The 16,281-nt window shown below is 41.9% G+C and overlaps 1 protein-coding gene across 1 annotated transcript in view; it reads right to left on the bottom strand.

Annotated features, from left to right (window-relative positions):
• Positions 1 to 16,148, bottom strand: part of LOC139218785 (WD repeat-containing protein 70) — a 38,075-nt gene extending 21,927 nt beyond the window's left edge. The window contains exons 1-10 of the mRNA XM_070850469.1: positions 16,113 to 16,148; positions 14,648 to 14,701; positions 14,471 to 14,554; positions 14,283 to 14,385; positions 13,929 to 14,160; positions 13,019 to 13,078; positions 12,314 to 12,447; positions 11,269 to 11,422; positions 7,952 to 8,028; positions 1,317 to 1,491 (exon numbers count right to left, since the gene is read on the bottom strand). Of these exons, the coding sequence (XP_070706570.1) occupies positions 1,317 to 1,491; positions 7,952 to 8,028; positions 11,269 to 11,422; positions 12,314 to 12,447; positions 13,019 to 13,078; positions 13,929 to 14,160; positions 14,283 to 14,385; positions 14,471 to 14,554; positions 14,648 to 14,701; positions 16,113 to 16,137 (1,098 nt within the window). The 5' untranslated portion in view covers positions 16,138 to 16,148. The remainder of the gene's footprint in view (positions 1 to 1,316; positions 1,492 to 7,951; positions 8,029 to 11,268; positions 11,423 to 12,313; positions 12,448 to 13,018; positions 13,079 to 13,928; positions 14,161 to 14,282; positions 14,386 to 14,470; positions 14,555 to 14,647; positions 14,702 to 16,112) is intronic.
• Positions 16,149 to 16,281: the final 133 nt, after the last annotated feature.

Below are 16,281 nucleotides of genomic sequence, written 5' to 3'. Positions count from 1 at the left end.
GACTCCTTGGTGAGTAACCACAAACTATTTCTCAAAATACAAAGCTTGTTTGCAGAAGAGCTGGACATAATGTAAGACAACACCAAACTGGAATAATGCTCGAAATATGTCATCTTAGACAGAAATACACCTCTCCCCTCTTTTCTACCTCTTCACATCTGTTTTATGAAAGTGAATTTGGTGAACCAGCCAGCGAGCAGCAAGCTGCAAAGCCTGCTCTGTCCCTGCTCAACAGGAAACAGCAGCAAGTAATTCGCTTTTGTTGCTCGTGCACTGACCAGAGATGTGCCCCTGTGACAATCACATGTAGGCAGACAGGCAATGACTAAAGGTATAACCATCAGATAAAACATTCAAGAGACCCAGAAGATCTTCTCAATGAACGATGGAGGAGACGCATTCCCCAGCCCTGAATGGAAGTCATTTATCTAGTGATGATTTGTCAAATAACTCAAGTGAAAACAGCGAAATAAGTGGACAGCAATGCGAGCCAAAATCAACTACATCAACAACGTGAATCTTGAGGAATGGAATGAACACTTTGATCGCTTAATTGCCTAATTAACTAATAATGGAAAATGTATACAGGGAAATTGTGTTTGGGCCTCCCAGCAACTTTCATATGACTCAACTCAATTACACATCAGTTAACTTAGTTACATAATCAGCTATTTTGAGCCATGCTAGCGTCTCAGAGTGAAATATCTCAACTATTAGGCTCCATCATTAGATCAAATTTATAGCTGTCCAATACTTTTCACCAAATACTTGCACAACTAATGGCATTCCCATCAGCCTTAGTTGTACTAGTGCTCATTAGCAATTGTTGGCATGCTAATACACTAAACTAAGATAGTGAACATGATAAATATTGTAGCTGTTTAACACAAGCGTATTGGCATCGTCAGTGCGAGAATGCTGATGTTGGCCTTTAGCTCAAATCACTGCTGCGTCTAACTATAGCGTCACAGAGCCTTAACATGGCTGTAGACTCTTGTTCCTCCAGAGTTTGGATGAAATGAGAGAAACACTGGCCCAAGCTGACCGCCATGTACCTGCTTAGTGTGATAACAGGGTCAATACAGGTCAGACAAGCTATTAATATTCTCAAATACTCCCAGTTTGGATAAATGAGATTTGAATTCTGGTCAGCGTTAGTGGCTTGTCGAACTCTGACCTCTCTGCCCTGTGACTGGATGACCTGAGCCTCATGACTCTGCACCCGAGGCCATAGCAAAACAAACATACTCGGTTTACAACCTATTGCACATTGTGGTGGTCGGTATGTGTGCGTGTGTCTGTGTTTTAAGACTCACGCTTAGGTTTCTGTCCCAGATCTGGATTGTGCCATCCTGGCAGCCCGCTGCAATGAGCTTGCCATCGCGGCTGTAGGTGCCGCATGTGGGGATGACCTTCTTCCCCTGGAGGGAGCGCGGTTTGAACACAGACTTGTGCTTCTTCTCCGAGTTCAGGTCCCATGTGCGCACAGTGCTGTGGACAGACAGGGAATGAAATATATCCTCGCTCAACAGTCACGACTCACTAACAATACCAATCCCTCAAAACGCATTTTGGTGTGTTGCAGGGTGAGGGTATAGCAAATAGTAGATCTGGGACAGGCATGTCTGAAGTATGAAATCCTTGAATAAATTATGCAACATGGACAACTCAGAATTAAAATGCAGAATTTTCATACAGTATTCCATAACACTAAACTTAATGTATCCATCAAACCACACAAAATTTACTTTTATATTTACACTTAAACAATGCAAAATGAAGACATAGTTTCCTATCAATTACTAATTAAAAGTAAAATGTATCTGAAACTTGACTATTAACTTTCAACTGATCAGTCAGTCATTGCAGTTAGCCTTCATGTGTCTAAACTGCGTGTAAAAAAAAAAATAGAAGTTACTCAAAAAGCCATTGGAGCAAGAAAATTATTTATGTTAAGCAAAGCAGTTGTCAGTATTTCTGCATACCTTGAATTTTTAAAGTAGAGTGGACAGTGACCTGAGAACACCAAGTTGTTTAGGTTCAAACAAGGTGGAACATTTCACCCTTGACCCTCATTGTCTAAAGGATGTCCAAGCAAGTTGCACAGAACTTCTACCCTCCAAACTTAAATGACTCATTTTTCAGAGCTTTTGTGAAATCGCAAAAGTGTGCAAGGGAGGCTGCAGTGATAAAAGACAGGTGAAAAAAAGAAGAGGTGTAGAAAATGATAAATAAGACGCCAAAAATGAGCTTTAAGCCTCGTCATTTATTTATTGAACTACCTGACTACACACCAACATGTTTAGCCAACCTGTCACACACCCACACAAGCACCCATGCCAGACAAAGAGCGTCAAAATGTGTCTGTGTCCCACTGCTTGCTTTAGAGAGCATCACGACCTTTGGGTCATGAGGTCAGCAGAGGACTATAAACACGAAGGCAGGGCTGCTGCCAGCAGCCAGGCAAGGATTCTTCTGTGGCTGTCCACACAGTCACAGACACACACACACACACACTCAACTGTGTTTGGATAAGTCTAACAATGTGATACAAGCGCCAGCTCAAGACATATGGTTTGAGTGAGAACTGGCGAGGGTCAAATAAAACTCTGTTTGATGCATACTTGTGTTTAAATCCATATGAGCCAAAGCTGTTAATAAAATCACACAAAAAAAAAAAATGTTGTTGGAAATAAAATGTAAAAGCCACATATAAAATGAGGTTGCCCAGTACAACCTGAAGGACCTGAATTGTACAGTAAATGTTTGCGTGAGCAGATATAAATGTGTGTGTGTGTGGAGAAAGAGTGATGGCCGCAGACTGGATGACAAATTGGTCCACCTGCTGCCTCACACAGACATCTCTATTTTGTTTACAGAAGACTGTAGGCGTCCGTCAAGCCAATAAAGACAACATAACCTTTCTTGTAGCACACAAAACCTGGAATGCTATTTATCGTAAGGGCTCTTTCCAAAACATGGCAGTGCTGGCTGTCAGGGGGACGGAGCAAAGAACTTGGAGCCCACCAGTGTTGAGCCAACCACAAGCACAGGGTGAAGACTGCACACCCTCACCTGTCAGGAGAAAGACACAGAGCAGGGAGAGAAGGGAAAACTCTCTCCTCTAATATGTGGTGCTCTAGAATTCCTTAAGTGCAAAAACTTTCCACCCCCCATTAGAGTTACAAAGATCAAAAGAAGTGAAAATGAACTGCAGCTTCCTCTAATTAAAGTTGCACTCTTTATTACATGGGACACATCTGGGCGAGTCTCAAACCTTATTCTCAGAGTTGGTTGTTTTGGGAAAGTAAAAATGAAAGACTATGAGATGTCAAAATATTCAAATGTCGCATAAAGAAATCGTCAGGGCAATACCCTCGACCGTTCTTCTTCCCTGAAACCCTGTTTTCCCCTCAATCAGCAGCCCCCTTTTCCCGCACAAGGGGTGAATGTAATAAAATGTGACCCATACATCCTCAGTCATGCGTGTGCACTTTACGAGGTAACGCAGTCGTTCACACATCAACTGAGGAGTGACAACTTCCCAGGCCCCAGATTTTATCTGTCCGTCAGGTTACAGGGCTAGTGGGGGTGATGGCTGCTTGGTTCACTTTCCCAGATGATCAGATAGGGAAGAGAGAGGGATAAGAAAGGTGCGAGTTTTGTATAAGGTTGTTCATTGGTCAAATTCCAGAGATGGAGATTGGCTGTGCTGCCTGATGGCCGGATGACTGACTAACTGGGGCTCTGTTATGAGAAAGCCGGATTAGGAGGGGAAGACGCTCCATCTTGCATCGCAGCTGAAGAAGATAAAGTGGGGAAATAATAGAAGGATTTGGGAGGAGGCATAGACCCAGTGGCACTCAAGCGAGGGAGCAAAGAGAAGAAGCACACAGATGCACTGTAGGTACAATGAGATACTGATTCAAGCAAATTCACATTATTAGTAAGCTTCCAAAGTAGAAATTCAACCCAAAAAAGGCTTTAGCAGGGCAGGTGAGACCACACACACTACAGGTAGACAATGCTTGACTAAAGAACTCCATACAACTCTTCAGATTTAATCAAGCAATATGGCTGATAAAATGCCTCCCCACAACGAAGTGGCATAATTTTTAGTTCAACAAGAAAAGAAACAAACCCTGTATTCACACACTAAAGAACGCGAACTTACTGTCAGTCAAAAATGCAGCCATGGCTGAAAATTGAACAAGGATAAATGCTTTCCTTAAAGGTATGGTATGTGCGTTCTTGGGCAGGATATGGAACACTTGCATTGTAAGGCGGTTAGAGATGAGCTGGACTGTGGATGAACCCGATGTGTTCAAGTGTGTGAATCGCCCCAACATGCTCATACACACTTTGTGTCGTCTTTCACACTTAATAACCCAACAGTAGTGTCCTTTCCCTTCAAAGAAAATCCAAAGTAAGCCATTATCAAACATTTGGGTGAGGGCATTAGAAAATAGATGATCTGCTTCCTTGACATAATAGTGTGCAAGCAATGATTAGTTAGAAAATGCAGGATACAAACGTTGAGAGAAAGAAATAATTATTAATGCAAAGCTAAAAACTCCCAGGCAAAAAAAGATATTCACTATTAACCCTGCAGCAGATCACAAATCTGCTTGGAGTGACCTCCTATTTTTGTTTTTCTCTCTCCAATGATCATTTCTTAATACATCACATGTATCACATCATCAACGGTTTGTTCCTGCCATATTGTGCTCTGGGTCTCCTTGCATGCAGCTACAACATCCAAGTCCAGCTGCAGCCCGGACAGCAGGCCAACACAAAGGGAATCCCTGGCATTCAAACCTTCTGGAAACATTCCTCAAATTGTGTGTATTTGTGCGTGCACATGCACAAGTGTGCCTCGAGACTCAACAGAAGTAACATGTGGTCCCAATCAAAAAGTCGCCATTTGTCCTGTCCTCTGCCCCACTGGCTGAAATCTGAAGTCACAAAAAGAACATAATGTGAATTCTTGATTGTTCTCCTGGGGCACTATAAAACAATATGAAGTAAAACCAAGAATCAGCAAAGACATGCCCTTGAAGCCACTAAAGAAAAGCTTCCAATGATGATAGTAAGCCTGTAGCTTGTTAACAATTCCACAGCATGCAGCACAGTTTGTTAACTTTTAAAATAACTTACTCAAGGATTCTTAAGCCGCTACTGTTTAGGATTTTGTTCATCAGAAAAGGCTGCAGCTTACTAAAGTCCCAGCCATATTTTTAGTTTGCTTCGAGTTCAATCCTGCCAAAGAAATACTTCCACTGGGAGTAGACCCAGCACATATTGCCTTTCTGAGAAATAAATCTGCCGTTTTCAAACAGGTGTTCAGTCTTTCAGCAAAAGACTGAGTTAAAGTGGCTCAGTGCTTAATACACATTTGGTCCCCCTGGATCAAACATGAATAATGTTGGAAAACATTTTGCCGTTTTACAATCATACGCCTCTCAAACAGAATGACAGAAGAATGTGAAATGTTGACATATTCACACCAGTGCGAGCAGAAATGCTTTTCACTGATGGACTCCAGTCGCAGAGCTCTCCTGAAGCCCCATTCAACCCTCAGTGTGCGAGGATAATCACTACCACCCTGCTGCTACATTATTATGCTTCATCACTACCTCTCCCTCATCCACTTCCTCTTAGGGAGAAAAGGTTTGGGTAAATGAAATCATTCAAGGAGCTGGGAGGCAGTTCTTATGAATGAGATTCCATACAACTAGGGGTACCTTTAATTAAGGAGCTGGGCGGTCCAGTGATCATGCTTAATAACCTATTCAAATAAACACAACAAAGACTTTCTAACTAGGCTGACATGGGAAGAAAGACAGAAAACCTAGGTGTAGGTCTGATGCAGCCAGTAGCAGACACCCACTGGTACTATTGGCCAACTGCTGGTCCATTCTCAAGAGGCCCACTGAATACAGTGTGGCCTCTGCAGACACCATAGCTGTTCTTAAATAGCATAGAATACATCATAAGGTAGTGAGGGGCAAACAGACCATCCGTTTGATGGTCCCTCCATAATAGCTGGAACTAAAGACGGAGGAGCAAGATGCAACCACCACAACAGAGTGTAAAAGGCTGACAATCCTGTCAATCAAACAAACATACTCTTAAACATATAAATCAAACCATTTTTGGCTGTTTTTTTCCAAAATGCCACCCAGAACCCACTTTGTAGGCGATGCACATCTGGGGCTGTTGTGTGTGCTGAGATTGCAAAATGAATTTAGTTCTGGGGCAAGTTTTGAGAAGCAGGATATATTTGCTGAGTAAAATCTAGAACCCCTTCATATCTGAATGGATAAAAAAAAAAAAAAAAAAAAAAGCCTGGTTGCCTTTTCGTTTAGGTTAATGTACAGTCACAGGAGCTCTGCTCTGAGGGTCGAAGGTAATCTTCTCATAGACGCTCACATTTACCAAGACAGAAAAAAAAAACAAAAACATGCAAGCTAAAATCTTAAATGCTTAAATCTGACATGAGGTACAGAGTACAGAACAAGCACTAAAGTAATACGATCTGTATGTTGGGCACCTGTTTAAACCCTTGCGGTTACATTCTGTGTGCACTGGAAGAATGAGAGGGGCTTTTGATTGAAGAAGTTTGAAGGGTAGTGGTTCAACAAAGAAAGTCAAGTATAACACTTAATTACCAAGTAGCCCCTTATCGCACTGCACATTACTGTGGTGAGGTCTGACATGGGGTTAGATGGATGTCCTTAACCTCTATCGTGGCGGGCAGCCCCCCCCCCTTCTTTCCTCTCTTTGTCACTGTGTCCTTCCATCTCTGAGACTCAGGTTGCTGTGTTGACCTGCACGGCTGCTGCGAACCCTCCTCACATGCAGCTGCTCTGCCTGTGAATGGTTCCCTGTGCGCTCCTCTCCACTGTTCTCCTATGAGCTGGCCAGGGGCAACACCCAGTGCTAACGTGCCAGGGGAGGATTTCCAGAGCCTCAGTAAGAGCTAAATAAACCAGCCTCCACATCTGGGAGAGCAGTAACACTGGTAAACACTGGGCTGCAGCCTGCCCACAAAGCTAGGCCCTTGTTTCCACTTAATGATGATAGCCCTGGGTTTTTGCACTGCTGCCTGTCACACTCACTTAGACTCATCGCTGTGGTCTCACTCAAAGTCACACGTATTCACTGACGCCTATACACAGGGCAAAGGGTTACAGCCTTTGCAGTCATACAGTCAAGCATGCTGCTTTTGAGGACTGCTAAAGCTCTGCTCTCTGAAGCAGAGAGATTATAAATATGTGTGTGACGTCTTGTCATTTCCAGCAGTGTTGCTCTGGTCCAAATCACTGCATACAAATAAAGAGCTTGCATTTGGACTACATCCAGTATAAAATGTGCCATGTCTCAATGCACAGCTGTGAGGCAAAGCTACCCATTCCAGAGGCATAATCTGGACTAGACTCCCCGCTGGTGACAGAGGACCCGAGGGCAAAGGGAAGTCTTGGAACATTGCCTTGGACAATGACACACACAAAGTTGCTCAGTAAGGATGGTTCTGAATAAGTAATCATAATATTCAGGAGGTGTGTCTATGAATGTATGCCATCATGTCCGTTTCTGGATGTCACCGCATTTAAAAATACATTTCTGCAAATCCTGGTAAGTTATAAAGAATAATAAAACAAATTTAGCACAAAGAAATGGCAGGACATAATTACCACAGGATACCATTCCATTATGGGCTTTCTAAATATTTATTAGTAATAATGACACATTCTACTTCTACTGAGCTAATAAATGTTTGTTATGCCTGTGCATGTAGAGGCTGTTTTGGTTACTGTTTCTGCCTCTGAAAGTAATGCATTACTCAATAATAGTTTACTGTATGTGCAATATTATAATATAAGACACAGGGAAAGTCTTAGATTCTGCCAACAACTGAGGGCTAACAACACTTATATATAAAACTCACCCATCATTTGAGCAGGTCATGAACTCTTCTTTAATCTTGGGATGCCAGCACCCACAATTCAGCATAGCTGTGTGGCCCTGAAAAGAGCAGGAAGTGAAAATTGACAAAATGCACATTATTGAGTTGTTGCCGACCAGATTCCGTGGCTAGCTTCCGCTTGCTTCGAGGTGCAGCACACACACCTGTGAATCATGTGGTTTACTGTGGATCCAGCCAGCAACACAGACATTCAGGGTTTCCATTTGTCCTACGACTGGTTTTAAACTGATATTTAGAGACCAGCGAGGAAGAGCTGGTGGGAACATAAAAGGGGAAATACAACGAGGAGGAAACAATGAAGGTGAACTCACAAGGACGTATTTTGCAATCTTACTGCACACAAATTAGGTGCAAAGACAGCTGGTTGTTCTTCACTGTTAACTTTCGAGCCCAAACTGCTGCACAAAAGGTCACCAGTTAATTATTTCAGGGGTGCTATTACATTTTTGTGACGGTTCATTTTCAGACCGGTGTAGAGCGAAGTGCATGGCAACTGTGAGGGCTGTAACCCCAGAGGCTCAGTCGCCCACAGCGCATACAAAAGTTTCCAGGAGGCACCAGTTATGTTACCGAATCTGAACGCACCTTAAAAAGGCCTCTCCCTTGGGGAAAGGATCTTTTTGGACCTTTAATTTGACCATCGTGTAATCTTAACTTTTGGCCTTCCCTGACATAGGCCTTGCCTTACAACTGTGCCGGTGAGCTTTGAAGCAGTGCAGCAGGCTGTGTCACAGCTTCAAACAGCAGGCTCCTACAAGCGTAACTCTAAGACATTTCCTCTGCTGGAGTAGTCCTGTGGAGAGTTACTCAAAACAAATGACATCAAAGCAGAATAACCCAGTGCCAGGTCAGAGAGGAGCACTTCAGCGTGCTGCAAAGAGGCTTCACACATGACATACAGCTATTTGACAGGATGCTCAAGAAAGCAGAGCTTTGCATGAATAGAAGTTGACCAAATGCCATTGGTATGTGTGCACCAGGAGGAGAGGCAAGCCTGTTCACTGTCAAATACTTCAAACACACCACTTTGATAATCGATAAAAAGGTGCCCTAAAAAAGGACCAATACCAAATTGCCAAGTTGTTAAATTTTATGGTAAAATACACACTCACTACATAATGTGGTTAAGGCTTAAATGGGCTATGAATGACTGCTTCCCTGCTCGGTGCAATAACATCCAGAGCTCCATTATTTGGGTGAAGGAGCTGCTGCCTTCCTAAACAAATCGGATTCCTCTTCCTCAACAGTTTAGGACAATAAATTGCCAATGACTAAAGAGGAACAGGCTGATTTTCAAACTAATGGCAAGCAGAAATAGAGCATGTTAATGACAAACAGCACTAAGACTAGAAACCTCTCTGACTGACTGGGGACAATAATTTCATGCCCAGTATGCTTTCACTGCAATTGCAGTTAGCACAGGCTAAACAGGTTTTCTGTAAGTTTAAATTACAAATTTGATTTTCTGACTAATGGTAGATAGAGAAACCCTTTCCCCCAATTTAAAGCTTTAGGATAATGAAAACCGTGCTGAAGACTTTGAACTATTTTGCCTGATTTAATAGAACAAATTCATGTTATTCTACAAAATAACATATCATGGCATCCTAATGCACGTGTATATAAACCTCTGTGTGGCAAATCTCTCTGCACACAGTGGGATGAAGCAGGAGGCGAGGAATTGTCTGTCAACACAGGCAGAGTAGAAGCAAGGATTTAATTATCACATGAGACACAGCTAATCGACTGGGACACTGTCAGCGGGCCAAAACGCATTTTCATTGAACCAAACTCTCCCATCAGTTCCAGATGGGACTGAGCAGGACAAGAATGTAGGATATCCAGGAAAACACAACTTACAATCAATGGGCCTTTACTTCAAGTAATTCATATGGGTGGTATAAACCATGCCTAAATGCACTGCAGCTGGCACAGATGGCTAGTGACCACCAATTCAGCTTCCTTAAACACAGTAAAACCCAAACATGGGCACTTAATTAGGATCCTCCTTTGTAGATGCAGGTATAAGCAAGAGATGAACCGAAGATGATCTTAAAGGAATGTGGTGTTCCTCTCCCCCTGAGACTGCCTCTGGCTGGTCACACAGCACAGCCCATTATCCTGGCATACAAAAACAGGCAAGCTAATGGCTACACCTTGATACCATTATGCGCTGGCAGAGCAGAAGAGCAGAGCATCCAGCCTGTGTTTAGAATTAGCACTCCTTGTTGGGCACACAGATGTTGCCACAGAAGTGAAAACACCTGTAACATCCTCCAAGCGACAATAATCACTATTTTCTTATTAATAATGTATCATCTGACTCTGAGAAATAATGTGAGAATGTAAAATGGGTCCTTCGCCATGATGATCCAAAACAAAATCATCACCTGAATCTGCAGTTCCCCAGTTTTACACATCTTTATTGTGAGTTATAGTTTCAGCTCAATATTTATCTGTCAGCCCACAAATGTACTCATCACTCCCATAGTGTTGTTTTTGGCCACAGCAGGTAGCTGTTTTCAGTGAAACAACTCTGCCAAATGGCAGTCAGACCGTTTGCAACTAGCCGGTGCAGGTGAACATGGTGGAGCATTTATCAGGTAAAGAGCCAGATATTTCCCTCAAGAGTTGACCTGACCAAAAACAGAGCTAACAGAGAGCAAACATTTTACTCAAATTCATCAAGTGTCCAGAGAGAAATTGATTACATTTACAAACAGAACTTGGGTCTTTTTTTTAATATATAGTTTTGTTGTTTGTAGTAATAATAACACTGAAATCACCAAAATATTTCTAAAAATAAGCCAGACAGAGCAAAACACATATTGTTCGCTGATCAGACAGGTTTTAAACAAACACCCAGGTTGGTCAAATGAATTTGGAAGGGGAAAATAGAGTTTGGTCTAGACCTGCTCTTTATGTAAAGCGTCTTGAGATAACGCTGTTATGAATTGGTGCTATAATAAATAAAGACTGATTGATTGTTGTTAAAAGAAAAAAAAATAATCTATCTCAGTTTACAAACTCATTTTTTGGTTCAACTTTGCTCCTCTGTACTTGCTGTAGTTGTGTGGACACCGTTTTCTGGTGCAATGAGGGATAATTCTTGGGCACTCACTTATTTCTATTGCATGTTTATCCAAATAGAACCATTTATTGCCACGTATTACGCATTACTTTGGGGAGTACAATACTACCATAACTAATTGAAACAATGAAAACACAACTCAAGTTGTAACCTGTTGAACCCAAACTATAAGTACGAACCACTTTACCTTGGTGTTGGCCATATCCACAATGTACTGGTCTCCCTTTATACACTCCATGACATTGAAGCCATCGCGGTCCAACACCTTGGCTTGAGCATTGCCAGAAACCACCAGGATGACATCACCAGTGATGCTGTACTGCAGGGACTTGATCTGATGGCTGAGGACACACACACACACATAAGAGGACATTGGAGTCAAAGAAGATACTTTTAGTTCTTTTGGTTTGCTTATCTGTGGTGCCGATAAGTTCTGATAAGTGTTTTTGGGCCTGTTTGCAAGCCATCTGCGAGATGCGATTCGACAAAGCTTCAGCACCAAAACATTGTTATATAAGAAGGTTTTAATCCGTCAAAGGGTTCAGGGACAAGAACAAACAATAGATACACGTAGCTATAGTAACAAAACAATACAACATCTGATGGACATCTGATGATTGGTCTCACGTGCAACAGGCACAGTGATCATAACGGCATTTCACAGGTAAAAAATGGATAAAACAACACTCTTTGAAACATCTCTCTCTCTATTACTGATATACATGAGACTAGTACCAATTTTGTTTTTAACTGGCATCTTCAAAGGCTCACTACATAGTACCAAATGCTCATTTTCCTCATTGTTTTAGTTTGAATGAGCTTTCTATATGAAGCCCAGCTTGTTAGTAAACCGAGCAGGCTACTGGATCGCATTGTAATCAAATTAAATGTGCCGTAAATGTCTGCTAATAGGGGGAGGCTCAGCCCACTGGTTCCCAAAACCAAAAAAAGAATCTTTGATGAAGGCCTCAGTGAAACACAGAATAAACAAGCACAGACACAAAAACACCCACATATCTCCACCATCTGCTTCTGAAGGGCTCATTGTGAATGAAAAGAGAGGATGTCACAGAGTTAACATGAGGCTCAATGAAGCTCAACAAATGTGTGAGGGTTCGTGTGTACATACACATAAATGCAGTGAGTGTACTGGATGCTTGCATGAAACTAATCAACCACATGTTAGGCAACTGTGTTGACGTTCCACGTTGTGTTCTCAGATGTGGACTCACCACTCACAGGGCTGCAGCGATCTGAAGGCCTGCAGAGCCTGGTCCATCCCGGCAAAATCCCAGAACCGCACATCATAATCATACCCACCAGTCACCAGACGGGCTCCAGAAGGGTCCAAGCCAAGAGCTGATACCTGAGGAGACAATTACCTTATTTAAAGCGCAATCTATAAGCCCCTCAGGATTAGGAGCAAACCAACTGTGGAAGGCTGTTCCTGCTGCTCCAAATATTTGACAGAGTAGTCATACTGCCTCCTCTTAAGGCTGGAAAAATAAATAGAAGCCAGATATTTAAAGTTTGTTGCTGTGTAATGATCAAATTATTCAGATCTAAATGTTTTGAAATCCGCAATCAGCACAGAACCTGGGTACCAGATTGTCTCTATACTGGAGAGACAGGGAACTGAAAACAAAATTTCCCTTTTTCTCATTGCTAAAAAAAATTAAAAAAGGGAAACAGACTTGCTTCAGCTCTTATCAAGTCAGGGAACCATGATCTACCTATCTATCTATCTATCTATCTATATCACTTAGGGTGAAAACAGATATTGTAAACTGCAGCTGGACAGAGTCCAGGAAAAAGCTCCCCACGGGGAAAATAAAGTATATCTTATCTTATCTTATTTTTGACGGTCTTTGAATAAATTTCAATAAAGTCACATGACCAACAACTATAATCAGTGTGCTGAAAGAAAACGCCCTTACTGTCTTGGTGCCGTGCTGTAGAGTGATCTCATGAGTGTCGGGAATCTTCTTCACTGGGCTCTAGTGCAGAAAGTTGAGATGAACATAAGAAAACGGTAAAAGACAGAAGAAGGTTAACTTAGGTGTATAGTTACAGTTTAACCTTTCATTCTTAGATTTAATGACACATGACATTTTAACTTAAATAGGCTGTATGACTAAAATGTGCGGGATTACAGGCATAAGCTTCAAAAGCCCAACTGGGAACAGTTGCAAAAGGTTACATCTGAGCTATTTCACTCATAACCTTTACTTCCCCCTACACGACAGAGTGTAAATACTCTTCATGTGAAAACCACAGCATCACCACTCTGTTGATTAATTCTGTGCAATAGTGCAGTGCCACAATGGTTTAGGCGACACCGCAAGACATTTTGGTGTGAGAAAGAAACAACAACGACGAGACAACACTTAAAAATACAAGATCATAGTTGTCTCATCCTGTTAAGTGTAACGCAACTACTGATTAGACTTTCTTGTGCTGCCATCTAGTGGTGAAATCTTAAAAGCTGACCACAAACAGGTGCCTTTAGAGGCAAGTTTGATAGAAGACACTGTGACATGTCACAAACAAACCTAATGACAGCTAAATTCCAGTTATCTGCTTTGGTCCTAGTATTGTGTATGCTGTGTCACTGGCTTGTGGGAACACCTGGACAAAACTGAGACGATGTGAATGTTATTAGTAACCCTGTGCTTTTACCCCTATGACAAGTAAAATTGTCGCCTGCAAAAAGTAGCCTGTTTGAGGCAGCAGGAAGACAGATTGGACATTTTAGATGAGACTAATTAAAACTCTGGTGGTGGACCTATAGGCAATATTTTGTAATCCACATGTAATGTCTAATTAGGTGGGACATTTCAGACATACATCGTCGTCGTCATCTTGCGCCTCCCCATCATCATCATCATCATCATCATCGTCGTCTTCATGACTTTGAGCTCTGCTGCCTGTGTAACCAGGTGGAGGAGGCCGTCTCACATGCCCATCATCATCGTCCTGGGCTGCATGCTGAGGAGGCAGTGGAGGCCCAATAAGTTCTGAGTCCGAGTCCGAGTCAGAGCCCGAGTCCGAGTCACTGCTGCTCTCTCTCTCTTGTTTTCTAAAAATTGAGAAAAAAATACTGTAAATATAAATCGCATCTTATGCTTGACATGTAACCAACCTCAGGAACAGTGGCAGTGTAATATAGTGTCCACTCAAACAAAAATAGTCCCTGGTTACCTGGCAGCAGCAGCAGCTTTGTCTCTCTGAGCGTGGACTGCTGAAGTGCCTGATTTGGAGCTCTCCCCTTCCTCCTTCATCAGATCACCCTTCTGACGCTCCTCTAAGGAAACAACAACTCCAGTTGGGTTACACAAGCACCGGCGACAGAATGACTGATAAACAGCTCCTTGTGTTGGTAAACCTACCCAACATATGCTGACTCCTCTCAATGGCTGTTCGACGGGTCTGTTCAAAAATGGCCTCCAGGTCAAATGTGCGGGCCTTCTTACCTGGAGGGAGCAAAAACAGCTTACTTGAACAATACCTGGCACAACCCATATTGTCAGTTTACCATATAAGAAATAAAATAAGCATTTACATACCAAACCCAGAGAATCCCATGACAGATGCAATGTCTCCATCGCCACTCGTCTTTCCTGATGCCACAAAAAAAAAAGGAGAGCAAATTATTTATTTGTATCCTGAGCTTTGTTGGTTGTCATGGAAAGAGCAATTGTAAAGTGCAATAATCCATTTCTATTTCTTTTCACTTGACTGTTCAAAAATACAGGATGCAGCTCTATTGGTTGTGTTGTTTCTTTTGGAAGCAAAGCAGCTTCAACTACAGGCGACCCTTCAGTGACCTCTTGGGCCCATTTTTTCGCTGAAGGGGAGAGATTAGTCTAAAGAGGGGGGAAAACACCGAGGATCACGTTGTGAAAGCTGCGGCGGAGGAAAACTTCTGCAGAGATTTTACTTGAGCAAAAGTAGTAATACTGTTTAGTAGAAGTACGCGGCTACAAGTAAAAGTCCTGCAATGAAAATGTTACTTCTGTAAAAACACAAATATTACAAGTTATTACAAGATATTAGTAACAAAAGTAAAACTACTCATGATGCAGAATGGCTCACTTCAGACCAGTTACTATTGATTCATTAGCTTTTTCATCACTTAATGTAACAGCTGTTAAAAGTGGAAGGAATTTCAAATTATTTACATATAATTTCCATGCTAATGTACATACAGCTGGGGACCAATAAAGCCGCAGTGATATAATAATATATGAATGGAACTAAAGCGATCAGATAGATATAGTCTATATTTGTCTCTGGGGTGGAAAAGTGGAGTAGATGTATAAAGTAGCAGAAAAAAAGAAAGTTTGTACTTAAGTATAGTACTGAGTAAATGTGCTTAGTTGCTTTCCGTCATTGGAAAGCTGTGAAAGAGACAAACAGCAATATAAAGCTCGTGTAAGGGAGTTATAGTGAACACGAATGGAATAAACACATCCAGGTTATCTTTACACCACATGAAGCCATATTTGGCTGTCACGTATACATTCTATATGCTATCTGTTTCCATTGAATCAGGCATTTTAACTGTTATTTCAAATGTGTCTTCAAAGAGCTGGGTCTGAGTCGAGTTTAGACAGATTGGCTTTGAATATAGGTCCTAACGTTATGTTATAAAACGTAATATAAATATTGAACCTTCGCTGTTAGCTGTTCGTTTGCTAACTTGCAATATCAGCTTAAATGGGAAGAAAAAAAGAAAAAAAACGTGACCCTGGAAAGAGGACAGATTCTTGTTAGTTCGAAGGCCAGCTGCAGCTTTCAGGGCAATTAAAAGGTGTGAGCGGCTCCAGTTAAACGGCTTTAAAAGTACTCTGATGGACAAAGAACATAAGCTAACAAATAAGCTAGCAAAAACAGCAACGACGCCTGTTTCTGTCACACACTAGCTTAAGGTAGCTAGCTGATAAATGTCAATGCCAGCTGGAAACACTGCCCAATATACCTCAACACACACGTGAGTCGTGTAAGAGAAATATAGCAAAAAGTTCCTACCTCCATCCACTTTGTTGGGGTCCATGTTTTCAAATATTGAGATTACCTTTGGCCCCCGGAAGTTCTTTCCTATTTCTTTTTCTTCTTCTTCTTCTTCTGTGGCGCTTATTGCGGTACAGCTGATGATTGTTGCCCCCAGTGTTTTTAAAAGGGCACGACTGTTTGTGCT

This window comes from Pempheris klunzingeri, chromosome 19 (genome assembly GCF_042242105.1).
Source record: "Pempheris klunzingeri isolate RE-2024b chromosome 19, fPemKlu1.hap1, whole genome shotgun sequence".
Taxonomy (NCBI): domain Eukaryota; kingdom Metazoa; phylum Chordata; class Actinopteri; order Acropomatiformes; family Pempheridae; genus Pempheris; species Pempheris klunzingeri.
This window is presented reverse-complemented; position numbering and strand designations above follow the sequence as displayed.